Source organism: Siniperca chuatsi, linkage group LG13 (genome assembly GCF_020085105.1).
Source record: "Siniperca chuatsi isolate FFG_IHB_CAS linkage group LG13, ASM2008510v1, whole genome shotgun sequence".
Lineage (NCBI taxonomy): Eukaryota > Metazoa > Chordata > Actinopteri > Centrarchiformes > Sinipercidae > Siniperca > Siniperca chuatsi.
In genome coordinates, this window is record NC_058054.1 from 2,422,347 (window position 1) to 2,436,536 (window position 14,190).

Below are 14,190 nucleotides of genomic sequence, written 5' to 3' on the forward strand. Positions count from 1 at the left end.
CCAACCTCTACAAGAAATGACCACATGTCCACACAAATTAAGTTTGACCTCAGAGCGGTGCCACAGATCACAGAGTGAAATCTTTGATTTACTAGAATTGTGTCTTAACTTTCCTGATTTGACTTAAGCCTTTATAGTGAATTAATGTCATGCATTTGTCAATACTTTGACTTCCCTACCCTACATACAGTATGTGGCTCTCAGCTCCAGTTCATTGTTAGTACAGAAAACGTTTAAAGCTAAACTCTTCTGTGATCTGCTGTCAAGTTGTTCAGTTTGATCACAACTAAGGATGTTAAATATTTCTGCATCTTTGATAGCATGGCTTTATAAATGGATACACAGCTGATGCTGTAGTGTTTTAAGAAAGCGCAGGACCCAAAAGCAGGACTCAGACGAGGACTCAAAGTTCAAACAGTTTATTTCACACACAGATAGCAGAGTGGCTTGAGTGTAGACTGAGCTCTCACAGCGGTGTTGTCCAGTTTGGTCGATTAACTGAGAATCTGGCGGAGGCTGGAGAGGAGAGCCGGGGTTATATACTGCTGGAGCTGGATGATTGGATGGATCGCAGGTGTGCAGGAAGCTTTGCGGCAAGGCTTGATTGGTAGTTGGTTGCAGGTGTGTAGGAGAGGGAATGAAGGCCACGCCTAGACCAGACCACACACACACCGATACAGACAGAAACCAACAGTGGACAAACAGGAAACACAAGGGATGAGGGAGGCCATGACAGATGCCTTCTAGATGTCAGTGATCTAACGTTCATATTACTCACAGTTATCTTGAGTAATGAATCAAGTGGTACTGTGGTAAACAGCATCCAGAGGTTTCAGGGTAATGGCAGCAGCATGAGCATACAGGATATCTCAACAATCCAATGCAGATAGTACAACGGATTTTATAGCGTCTTTTTTTCTGTTTTGAAATGAGAGACAAGTTCTGTTTCTGTGTAAGAATCCAAATAGAAATTTTAGGCTTTGAGGGAGATGTTCAACGTGAGACTTGCTATCTAACAAAATTCCTAAGTACTTATAATGCTGTACGGCGGGGCTATTCAATTACAAATTCAATTGGGCCAGATTTTAAAACCAGGAAATGTAAATGGGCCAGACATCTTCAGCTGCCTATTCAAAACCTTTTTTTGTTTTTGGTACTGACAAATAAAAAGAAATGCAATTGAATGTAATAAAAAAAATAGCAGGCATTTGGAGATGGCGGTAAAATAAACAAATACTTGCCAGTCCAGGTAGGGTTATACTGACGGTTTTTATTGTCAAATTTATAAAATAAAAAAAACGAGACAAATACTTTGGTTGAACTGCTCATGACTTATAGACATATTAAGCCAGTGATGAAGAGCCAAACATTGCTTTGTTTTAAGGAGACACAAGCCAGAAAGGTTGGGAACCTCTGGTCTATAACAGTGGAAACAATGACAACAAATAATTATGTGATTTAACATGACAAACAAAACAGGGAAGTTATGTATTCTCTATTACAATTAAAACAATAACCTTATCATTACTAGTTTAACAATTAGTGGTCAACAAATAGCCTATTAGAGTGTAAAGCTAATGTGAGCTCAAAGAAATCAAATGCAATGTGATGAAATCAGTAAGACATTTTCATGAATAATTAGATAATAAGAAATTACAGAAGCAATGATTATTTCCTCAAATTGTAACACACATTACAAATGTCTAAGTTAAAACGTTATAACACACTGCTGATTATTACCAAACATAAAAATAATTAGTTAATGATTGACTGAGAACAAATCAAAAACGAAATGATCATGTAGTACAAGTTAACAATATAACTACTCAGTAAATCAGCTGAGTTGTTAGTCAAATGTTTTTTTTTTTTTACTGAGCTAACAAAGTCTTGAAAGATATATATATTTTTAATAAAATAATTGTCATCTTTTGGGACCGGGGGGGGGGGGCTCTGTAAGGACAGGTTTAGCCTAGCTTAGTGCAAAGACTGAAAAAAGGAGGAAACTGCTAGCTCCATTAAAAGAGAAAAAAAAAATCCACCTTCCTACAACTCCAAAAGCTATCTGGTTAACATGGTATATCTTGGTCACACACCAACCACCAATCCATCCAAGAGTCAGATGGGTTTTGGAGATGCTGTGTGCAGCCACTGCACACTGGTTGAACTGCTCATATCAAGGAAATGAAGATAGAACAGAATACTATGCAGTTGTTCATCACATTGAATGAATAAAGGACAAAAAAAAAAAAAAAAAAACAACCATAAGATGCCTACAGTGTGCACACAAGGAAGGGAAGTTTTATTGTTGGCACTGAGATTAAACATTTGATTTTCCTGCAGGTCCTGGCGTTGCATTGAAGAGGCCAATCACTGTGACTGTCATCATCCAGGCAGGTTTCCTGTTTGCTTTGTCCTGGTCCTTCATTCACTGTTGCTCCTCAAGTGTAGTACCATCATGTTCCAGATTGTGAGGTAACGGTGGCAAATTGTGCCCATGACGGGGCCTAAAATAAAACACAAATTACTGAATAAATAAAACAAATTAAGAAACTTACATTTTGACAATTTCTGGTACAGTGTTTTTGATGAGACAACAAAAGCCCTCTTCAGAAATGGTATACATAACAAAATACATGCCTAAAGAGGCCTAATGTTTGCAAACCATTTTATTCTTTGTGACTGTAAATGATGTGATTTTAATATATTAGTTTTAACAAATGTATTTTTGTGAAAATGCTAAAACTAAATCATATTAACAGTGATGCTAAAATATTACATAAGCATATAAACTAAGCCAACTAAGACTTCACCTTTACTTTAACATTTACAGCTCTTGATAATGTCACTTTTGGACTTCTGGCCTGCCTGTTTTCGTGGTTTGTCTCAGCTGTTTTATTGCTGAGTCTTGTTTAATTTTCAGCAAGATTAAAACTGCTAGCTAAACGGTAGCTAAAGTTACTGGCAGAGATGTAAAGTTACTGAAACACAAGATGCTGTTTATTACTGCAATCAGTCAAGTAAATCCACTTCTCATTAGATATTTTGAATGGGGGAAAGTATTGTTTTACTAATCAGACACATACATTATGATTTTGCAGATCGAGGCTGATGGATAAGAAAATGTTTAGCATTATACATTTTGTCATTGTTTTTATTTACAAAGGTTGCTTTTTATTTGTATTGTATGTATTAAAAAATACATAAATACATTTTAGAGTATTCTTATCAATTTCCAGGATGCACTGAGTTCTGATGCATTTAATATCTTTACATGTAAATCCTTACCAATCACAGAAGGGGGGGGGACTGAGCCCACTCCAGAAAGTTGTGATGCTTTCCTTGCTTCTGCCAGCTGCACCACAATCACATCTGACTCTGAAAACATATTCTGCCTGTGACTGAAGCCCTGAAATGATCGTCTTTTCATCGCTCGAAATAATTTGGTTCCAGTGGAGATCTTCCTCTCCCACGCTGTGGTCTGTTTTGGCGTACTCCACAATGTAGCTCAAAATCTGGACATCTCGTCCGACCTCAGCTGGTTTCTCCCAGCTAACTGTTACATCCCAGTGAACTTTAGGAGGCCTGAGAAATTTGGTATCCATGATATCGTGGACTCCAGTGGATGGCCCAACAACTGCTGAGGTCACTTCACTGCATCTGAAAATGCTCTCTGTGTCAGGACTCACTGTGAGTTCTTCAGCTTCAGGAGGTGATATCATACTTACATAGTTTTGTTCAACTTGTGGTTTTCCAGGAGGGCTGCAAGGTAAGGTTTTAATGGGACCACTGACTTCATTGGCTGGCCCAACACCTACTGAGGTCACTGCTCTGCATCTGAACAAATATTCTGTGTGAGGACACAGATCGCTCACTGTGACTTCTTCAGCTTTTGATGCCATCTTTTGATGCCATCCATCCTCTCCACTGACACGGTACTCAACAGAGTAGGAGGTGATGCTCTCTGCTCCAAATCTGGGTGGAGAAATCTTCAGTGTCACGCTGTTGTGGTTTATGTCACTTACTGTCACTGTTTCAGGCTTCGAAGGCGGCTCAAAGTTCTCACTGACAGAAAAGCCATCTTTATAGAGATAGATGCTCGAACCTTTCTGTGTCTCATTTGTTGAATCCACCATCAGGAACTTTATGTTCTTGTTCTCCTTGTTGGCCTCTGCAAAATCCCTGAAGAGCTTGGCTTTATTCCTCATTGCATCTGCTACTTCTTTTGAGGCGTACCACTGTTCCTTCTCTACATCACGAGTATGTGCGTCTTGAGGGTCGTCTGGTGTGGTTGTTTGTTTTAAGTAGGCTGATAAAGCTGAGAGGTACGGTTCAGCACTTCCCAGTGAGGTGAAAACAAAACACACAGCATGCTCTGCACTGAGAATTTCCTTGTACAGGCCTGTTTGAGATGAGACGATCTTGGTGTTTGTCATCATGTTTATGAAAAACATTAATGTGTAGATTTCTCTCTCTTTACAGTCCATCCACTCGTTCAGGTCTGTGTTGTTGAAAGGAGAAGAATGTCTCTTCTTCAGGATCTCTGCGAGCACAGCCTCCTCTTCTCCTCCTCCTCGGATTGATGGAAGTATCTTTGCCAAGTTTCGTTGAAATTCCAGCTTGAACTCAGAGCACATTTCTTTAAAAGTTTTCATCTTTTTGCTAATCTGTGAGAACTGCCGTGCAGTGGTTTTCAGTGCATCATTGCACCTCATTTCCACCTCCTTCAGGTCTTCCAGGACAGCCTGCGCTTCTTCTACAAACACAGCACTTATCTCGCGTACGAGTTTAGCGGCAGAAGAATCTAAACTTGTCAGTGGCAACAGCCAGACCTTCATTGGTATGGCGTCTGCTCCTTTGGTTCCCAGCAATGATGGCAGGCTTTGGTAGACTTCTACTGCGTCCTGAAAGGATGTTGGAGTTTTCTTGAGTAAAAAGTCTCCATGGAATTTGCAGGAGAATTGCTCAACCTTTTTCACGTCTTTGTCCTCCAATTTTAGGGAACCTCCCCTTCTATCACAATGGTGGGAATCTTCTTGATCATCACCTTCAAGCTACCCTCAATGTCTTGATGACTTTCATCATCAGACACCTCACGGTCAAAGACGAAGAAGGCTTGTGCCCCATAAAGGATACCTGTGACTACATGTGTCGCTATTCCTTGCTCAAAAACATACGGATACTTCACATTGCCTCTTCCAAGATGATCCATTGACAGTTCCTGGAACTTTGTGGTTGCTTCGTACTTCAGTGTTACTCTGGCCTGATTTCTGGACGTCTTATCATCATGCAGGTATTTGGCTGATCCTTCAACGTCTACCAGTCCACTAAAGAAACTTGCCTTCAGGGACGCTTCAACATTTAGGGCTGAAGATTTATCTGCAATTGATTCAGATGCAACTATCTGAAAATCATTGTAGTTCTGTGGTCTTTCTCCAATATGATTCGCGAGGACATCGCTGTCCCACAATGTCATGCCTGCATTAGATAGATAGATAGATAGATAGATAGATAGATAGATAGATAGATAGATAGATAGATAGATAGATAGATAGATAGATAGAGCATTGTATTAGTCCCAGTGCAGAATTGCTGTGTTACAGCAGCCAAACCACGTACTTAAAGAGGTAAATAACAAATAAAACAACAAAACATCTCTCTTTCTCATGGATGGATGGATGGATAGATAGATAGATAGATCCTTGCCAGTTCTTACTATTTTTACTCCCTATATTTACAGGCTTATGGCACAGTCACATGCTTAGCTAGGTATTACATCTACTACATTGGCTTCAGGATAAGTTAGGTCATTTGCTATTTGGCACTGTACATGCTCTATGCCAACACCTTTAAGTCAATTTAGAATTTCTTAGGTTATTTTGCCTGTATGTCTACAGGCTTTTAACAGACTGCAAAATGTTGTACAGTATATGAATGGATGTGAATGTATTGAATGAAGATAGCAGATTTTTATGGCTTCTTTAACTCTTATTGCTTTTCTATTTCTTATTTTATTCCATTTGAGAAGAATATGCTTGAAGTTTGAGAGGGATCCAGTTGTGGATGTCCCCACTGAGGAACCAGCAGCCAGCCCAGTGTTGCCAAGTTCATTTAGTGGAACGCAGCTAATGTTTCCACAAGCAGTTACAGTTAAATAAATAGCTATTAAACTAGATGTTTAAAAAATACATTTACTAAATTTTATGAAAATGTTTTCAAGCTGTTAAACACGGTTATTATTTTTCTTTTAGATGTTTAAATCAAGTGATGCTTCAGTTCGATTTAATTTAAATAGGCATCATCTAGCGACCTCCAGCCACTTTTCAAGCTGGCTTTTGCTGTGGTGAAACCAAAGTTTAAAATTTAAACATGGTGTCATTCTTGACAGATTATTAAAATATGTGAAGTCATAAAAACACCTTTGAAGATGCTACCTGCTGTCGCATATCACATATGTGTAACATATGTGCTGAGGTCACAGATTGGGCTACGAGACACTGAATAATTAGGCCAGAAATTAATTGTATTAATTAGAATTTTTGTTTTTGCACTATGTGTGAAATGTTTACATTATGAAAATGGAGTACAGCTACTTTTAGTCAAAAAGTAACATAGATGATTGCTTTCTACATTAGCCGCCTTGAGTCACGACAGTCCTGTAAACTGTGACATGAATAATAGGGCTGTTGTGACTCCAGGTGTCTCTGGACTTAAGGTGTCTAGCTGGCTTTGGCTATCGCTTAGTGAATTTAACGGCCACATCTACAAGAGCACAGACTGAAAAAAGGCTCCGCACACTGATCTGAGCTCTGTTTGTGTTTGTTGACGAGATGCAATCTGGTTTCCGAGAGTTGAAGCCATGGAAGTTGACACAACAGTGTGTGGATTCTACTTCATTCAGTCTGTCCCTGCCATGTAGCTGGGTAGCTAATGCTAGCTAACAGCTGTCTGCAGATATCAGGCTGATGTCAAGAAACAAAAACAGCAGAAACTGATACATTGGTGTGCAGATTTTTCTTTTTTTCCTGTGCTGAAACCCATTATTACTACATGCCCATGCTTCACTTATTTAAGCATCTGGTACTAACAGTCTGAAGCTTTATGCGACAAACTATCTTGCAGGTGGTGCAGATCTTTTATTATTCTTGCTCAACTGTTTTGCACAATAAGTCTTAACAAATATAATGTTAATCATGTTTTAGACTTTTTGAATGTTGCAGGAGAGAAAAAAAAAATCATGAATGTCATCAATTAAATCATGAATGTCGCATAGCTGCAATTTGGTTAGGAGCCCTATCACGAAAAGAATGGAGCAAAACTAACATCCCTTAAGATTAAAAAAAAAAGTTATTGCTTATGGTTTTAAATACTTAAAGTTTTGGTTGTTGTCCAGTTGCAGTTAATAGCTTTATATAATTTCATGTGAATCCTTACCAGGAATGAGCAAGTCGCTGCGGCAGTCATACAGCATCCCAAGGCTGAAAGGCCGGCCGAGTGCTGCTAAAATCATCGTCTTGTTGGTTTCAGGCTCCATGGTAGTTCACTCCATTTTTATAAACCATATAAGAAGGAACATCAGGCCAGTGAAGATTCATTTGTATGCAGACAACATACAGTTGTCCAAATCAAGTTATTACTGACCTCCAAACTGCTTTTCACAAACTCCAATCATCATTTAAACAATGTGTACACCATTCTGTACAAATGGTAGATAATATTACTCTTCAAAACAATAGATGGAACTGAAATATAAAAAAATCTCCTCTTAAAAATATCTTGGAATATGGATAGATGAGAAATTAACCCTCTACACTCACACTGAAAATCTTAGTTTTCCTATTTCTGCTTTGGATGATGGCGACGGGCATGCATCACACTCACCCTGACACCCTGATCTTGTTAATCAGTCATCTCTTTATTTTGAATGTTGGTCACAAACTCATCACTGTGATTAGTGTTAGAGGCTGGACCTCACAAAAATTAGGAGGGAAGATTTATATATGTATCTTTTCTTTTTTAATGGCATTCATGGTAAACGCCCGCTTTAACTCTTAACTATAAAATGCTTTCTCCTGTTTCAAACGGTTACCGGACCAGATGAACTAAATGAATAATCTTCAGAGTCTGTTCTGAATTTAGCAAAACGGCCTTTTCGTACTATGCACCGTGGGCAGACTAAGTCATTTGGAAACGCTGCCCTCATATCAGGCATTCAAATGTTACACCCAAAACATGTTTATTGAAAAAATTAACTGCTTTAAATAGTCCCTCTCCTTTATGCCTCTCAGGTATTATGTTATGTTGCATATATGTGATTGTTGTAAAGGTTTTATGTGACTATCCTTCGCTTCGCTGTTATTTTGACCATGTCTCCATAACAAGAGAGATATTGTTTCTCATAAGACTTCCTGGTTAAGTAAAGGTTAAATAATCATGCTCAAAGGTCAAGAGTAAAATAAAATAAAAATCTAATTGTATTGATTCATATGCAAGTCTGACCTGAAATATTTAATATTTGGTATTTGAAACTCAAAATCCAAAATTTTATCATAATTTTCTTCGATTCTAAATCATTTGCTGTTACACACTGTTTACACACCATTCAACAGGTGGCGACTTGCCAATGACTTTACTGTTTTTGTGGTGTTTTAGTCATAAACCGCAGATTAGTAGTATTTTTGAACTTGGATAAAGCTGTTTCCCCCTGCTTCCAGTCTTTAAGCTAAGCTAATTGGCTCTAGCTCCAACATATTTTCCAAAACGTTTGAACTATTCCTTTAAAGGTGTTAGAGGTGTTCATATCTATCTATGGCTTAACAATTATTTTAGGAGCGTTATTAGTTTCAGGAGTAAATGAAACAACTGTCCTTGGTTTATGTAAGCCATCACCATCACTGGAACTCTCACATTAAAGCACAATAAAACATCAGAACTGTAAACAAACCAACAGAATCAGTGTACTTACAGTAGGGAGGCGTGTGATCCTGTGTGGCACAGAGGGAGTTCGGTTGTTTCTGTCTTTATATCCTCTCTGAGGGAGAGACGCCCCCTGATCTTTATTCATTAACTGGAGGCGGTACAGAAGAGAATCAGAGTGATTGCTCCAAAATGATGTGGCATGAATGAACTGCAGAATGTGCAAGAAGGCCCAGTTCTTATGTCCACCCCTCATGGACCTCATGGACTATGGATCTATGGCAGTTTAAATGCACTTAGCAGCAAACAGTCTTTCTAGTTGTTTTTTTCTGTGAAGACCATGATCGTGATTATTTTTTAACATATTTTATCTAAAAACATTATTGATCAAATGCTATAAACGCAAGGCAAAGCAAGTGTATTGGTGTATTAATATTGCACTTTTCAAACACGGGCAGTTCCCAGTGTTTTATACTCGAATAAATATGCAAAATTTAAAGGTAAATAAAATCTGTTAAAAAGAATTGAATAACATTTAAGTAAACAAAACAGAACACAACAACATTTTCAGTGCAGACCAAGTGTGGTATGAAATTTCCCCAAATATAATAAAGGAAATAAAAGTGCAAGTCAATCAAACGTTCAGTGATCTATATTCAGAAACTAGTAAATAGTTGCAAATAGAGATGCATCAATTCATCAATTAATTGATTTGCTAGTGTACACAAAATGTATCTATTTTGATAATTAGTTAATCATTTTCGTGATTTTCCAAGCAAACAGGTCAAACATTCTCTGCTTTTCTTTGTCGTACAAGGTAATAACCCTGCATTTTTTACTTTTGGACATTTTATAGACAAAACAATTAAACAGTTAATGAAGAGAATTGATCATGAAAGTAATCATTAGTTGCAGCCTCTCTAACAAACTCTCACAGCCTCTTATTAGGATTAATGCAATCCGCATGTGCTAAAATGTGAGTGTGGACAGCCGAACCCTTAAATTTAAACTTTGGTTTTGCCTTGGGAAGACATTTTATCTGTATCTTTATATGAGATAGTATTCACACTTTTTTTCTGATATCGATTATTAATCTGTGCTTTCATTCAGTGGGTTAAAATATTCTAATAATTAACATTACCTAAACAATCTGACCCTCCACCCGCTTTGTTCTGGAGGTCACAAATACTTATGAGAAGTGTTATCAGTCCTTTGAATGCATCTATAATAAGTCCCTGTGCATGAATTGTCAAAGTCATGGTCTATTGTAATCTGCGTGCACACACTGATGCCAGCCATATATTTGTGTAAGTTAATGGATAGGTCTTAGTTAGGTAGTTCAATTGTTTTAGCACATTATTCTTCTTCTGAATATATGGATTTATGTAACTAAGTAAATGAAAATGTCTTAAATTTAAAATCTGGATGTGATATTAACCAGTTAACTTGGTAACATATTAACCTGGTTGATTGATGTTGAAGTAATGACAATGAAATATTGGAATAAACTGATTAAATTAATAATTATGAAAATAACATTTTGTTTAATCTTATCTTTATTCTTGTGAAGTTGTGTATGAGACAAAAGGGAAGTGCGTGCACTCTGTATGTGTACAGTCATGAAAGAAAGTGGTCAGCTTCGAGTACAAAGGAAGCTGTCTGGCAAAAGGGGAAGAGAATTGCTCCACAACGAGAAAGTAGTGATTAATATTAAGCTTTGACCTTGATGATGACCTTGGTGATTGGCCAATCAAAGGGTTCATGACCTGTTGTGTTCTGGGGTCAAGAAACAGTAAGGGGAATTATCATGTAAAGGCCTGTATTTTTCTTTACCGTCAGCAAAATTCTCATGCAGTCATGGCATCTGTTGCTTCACTTGATTTTGCAAAAATGTGTCCAAACAGGGACAAACAGACAGAGTTTAGGGAGGTGCTCAGAAGACATGTCATTGATTGCACAAGGAAAATGCATTACTGAATCAGATGTTTCTACATTTTCCTCTTTTTGTTTGAGACACTGCTCCTGACTTCCTCACAGCAGAGAGAGGAGAGTCACTGCAGTGATTAACAGAGTTTCCTGATGGACAGATACCATCACCATAGCTCAGTTAGCCATGCCGCTAGCCATCAGTTACCCACTCGTCCATTCCCCGCTGCCCAACCCCCCAACCTCCATCCTGGCTTGAAAACCTCCTCGCTCCCCGGTTGCTCCGAGCTCCCAGTCCGGGCGGAGTCAGTTAATAGGACGGCTACATTAGCTGCAAGGCTAAATGAGCTTTGGTGATGGTATCTGTCCATCAAGAAACTCCGTAAATCACTGAGAGTTGAGGCACAACAGCCAGGGGACATCAGAGGGAAAACCAGAAAATATTTACTCCATAAAATGTGATCAAATTTCACCAAAAAAAAAAAGTTAATAAAGTTGTTGTGTTTTGCCTTTTTCCATTTTCTGCCACAAGGGGACCACGCGCTCACATGCGCAATGTAGATGTTCACTCAAAAATGACACGAAGAAAACCAACGTCTACTGCTGAGGACGGAGGTGCCTCTTGCGGAGGTCCGCCATTATGTCTGCATCCAGATCCCTCTCGTTCACCGAGCAGTTTCACACAAAACAAACTCTTACTACGACAAACTGCGACTTTCTTGACATGAAAAATTTGCTTTTAAATTGACAAACATCATATGTGTAATTCATGGCACAATTCAATCGGGATCAAAAAATGATTTGTGTCTCGCCATCGACTACTCCTATGGGAGATGCATGGAGAAGCGAACTAAAACTCAACATATCTACGTCGTATGACCTCTCATGAAGAAATTCCTCGACCAAATGAAAGAACACACTTCAGAGAAAACTACATTACAAATGTGTGCGTTCGTTCATTTGCTGTTGTCCTCGAATAGTATCCAAAGATGAGTGTAGGCATTCTAAATACATTTGTCTGGTAATCCTAAACTCAATATTTTCAAGGGACACTCCACTTGCAACTTTTTGTTTTCATTTGCCATGGTGAGCATTTTAATTTGACTTGCCACGAGCCCTGTTTAGTATCTTTGTCTGGCACCAAGCAGAGCATTAGAACGTTATGATGACGTGATGACCCTTCCTTATTTTTTAGTTTCTGCATAGGCACAGTTTCTGCCTTCTTTCACCTACGTAACATTGCAGAAATCAGGCACATCCTGTCTCAAAATGATGCAGAAAAACTAATCCATGCATTTGTTACTTCTAGGTTGGACTATTGCAATTCCTTATTATCCGGCTGCCTGAATAAGTCCCTTAAGACTCTCCAGTTGATCCAGAACGCTGCGGCACATGTACTGACAAGAACTAGGAAAAGAGATAATATTTCTCCGATATTAGCTTCTCTGCACTGCAAATCCAGAACTGAATTTAAAATCCTTCTCCTCACCTACAAAGCTCTTAATGGTCAGGCACCATCATATCTTAAAGAGCTCATAATACCTTATTACCCGACTAGAACCCTGCGCTCGCAGGATGCAGGGTTACTTGTGGTTCCTAGAGTCTCCAAAAGTAGCTAACTTCTGTTATGAATTGGTGCTATATAAATAAAATTGAATTGAATTGGTCAGAACTGAAAGAATCTTTGTAATGACAAACTAAAGATCATATACATTCACTGAACAACGATTATGAAAATTAAACAATGTTATCAAAACGCATTTTAATGCAGAAACTTCTTAAAATACTGCATTTTACACTCAGAATATAAGGAATGTCATCCATTTACACAAGAAAAGAGTGGAAAACTGAAAAGACAAACCACTGGATGAAATGCTGTTGTTATGCATTTGCATAGTTAGTTATAACACATATTACAACTGTAAAGATCATTGTAATGATTGAAATGATTTGCTCCTGCTCCATCCAAAATATCTCCATGTGATGTGTGCGCCAACTGATCACACACCAAAACCATCTGAAGAAATCAAACTCCTTGAGAAAAAAAAAACGTAACAGTGGCTGATAACTCTTGCCATGAGGAGGAAATCTAGATTTGATGTTTAACTCTTTCGATTCAAACATTAATTTGCAAATGTAGAAAATTATTACATCATTAGTTAAATAGTTACTGCTTCATTATAACCTCTTAACCTTTTTAAATTTTTGCGCTGCTGGTAGGTGGAAGTCTGTCTGTTCAGCACTTTACTCCAAGGCGTGTGTTATGTTTCACTGTCATGTTAGTGATAATGTAAATGTAATTCCACAATAGCATTATGATTTTCCACATATGTATGTGTTATTTGAGTAAAAATTAAAATGCAATAACCCAATTTACATTTTTATTTCCACATATTCGTGTCGGCGTTCTATGACATATTGCCCATGAAGTATTTATTTATAGAATTTGCGGGAAAAGGTCAAGTGTCCAGAACACAGCAAGTCTACGTTCCAGCTAACACGAGTTAATGTGCCTAAATGTCTTTACCAACATAGCATATGAAATTATTGGTAAGACATATCTCCAGTGAACATGAACATATTTTTAGATATCACTGGATAGTAGTATTAGTGGATAGAGAAAGTACAGTTATGGTGATATGACTTAAGCTAACCAATGCGAGAGATTTCCCCTGTAACGTTAGCTTGCGCACCAGCGTGCTTTCCAGTATGTGGAGTCACATGCTGCACCGATAACATGGCGCGCACAGCGCTGGAATCGTATGTGTACGAATGAGTGAGAGTCATATTTTCCGATACGGCCATTCCTCTGTTCGTGATTTTAACACGGCTCAAAAAGATCAGTCGTTGCTAAGGCTCATTCGATTAACGTTAAGCTAACTTAATCAACGTAGATGATTGCACCTGTAGCTTTTCCCGTTCTTATCAGAGGTTCCCTCATGAGCACTCTTTATTAACTCGTCTCTTCTGTTGCTTCAATACCATCCCGCACAGTGGAATTATTGCTAATTATAAATGTTTTATTATGTCGTTGGTGTACTCAGGATAAATGAGTAATGTTGTGGGCATCCGATATATCAACTAATTTATTTCTCACTTCCAGCAGCAGTCCAGACTGAACAATAGCTCTGCCAAGTTTGGATCATCGTCAGTGATGGGCCTTGACATGACCATTTTCTCCTTTGATCAATACAGCAGTGAGGTCAGCGGCGACGTGACATCTTGAGTACTTGATATTCTGTATTATAATATTGGCTCATTTAATTTGGCTGTTAGTTCATTCCAGAGAGTTTGATGGACGTGTGCCGGATCAGTCGGGAGAAGATATTTTACTCTAAAAAACTTCTATCT

At 38.2% G+C, this 14,190-nt stretch overlaps 1 protein-coding gene across 1 annotated transcript; it reads right to left on the bottom strand.

Annotated features, from left to right (window-relative positions):
• Nucleotides 1-1,250: 1,250 nt before the first annotated feature.
• On the bottom strand, nt 1,251-9,092 carry LOC122886997 (cytolytic toxin-alpha-like). Its single transcript, XM_044219785.1, is given in 5 exon segments — nt 1,251-2,504; nt 3,286-5,005; nt 5,008-5,475; nt 7,432-7,540; nt 8,963-9,092. Coding segments are annotated over 4 exon segments (2,367 nt in total). The 5' UTR covers nt 7,532-7,540; nt 8,963-9,092; the 3' UTR covers nt 1,251-2,425.
• Between the last annotated feature and the right edge of the window lie 5,098 nt (nt 9,093-14,190).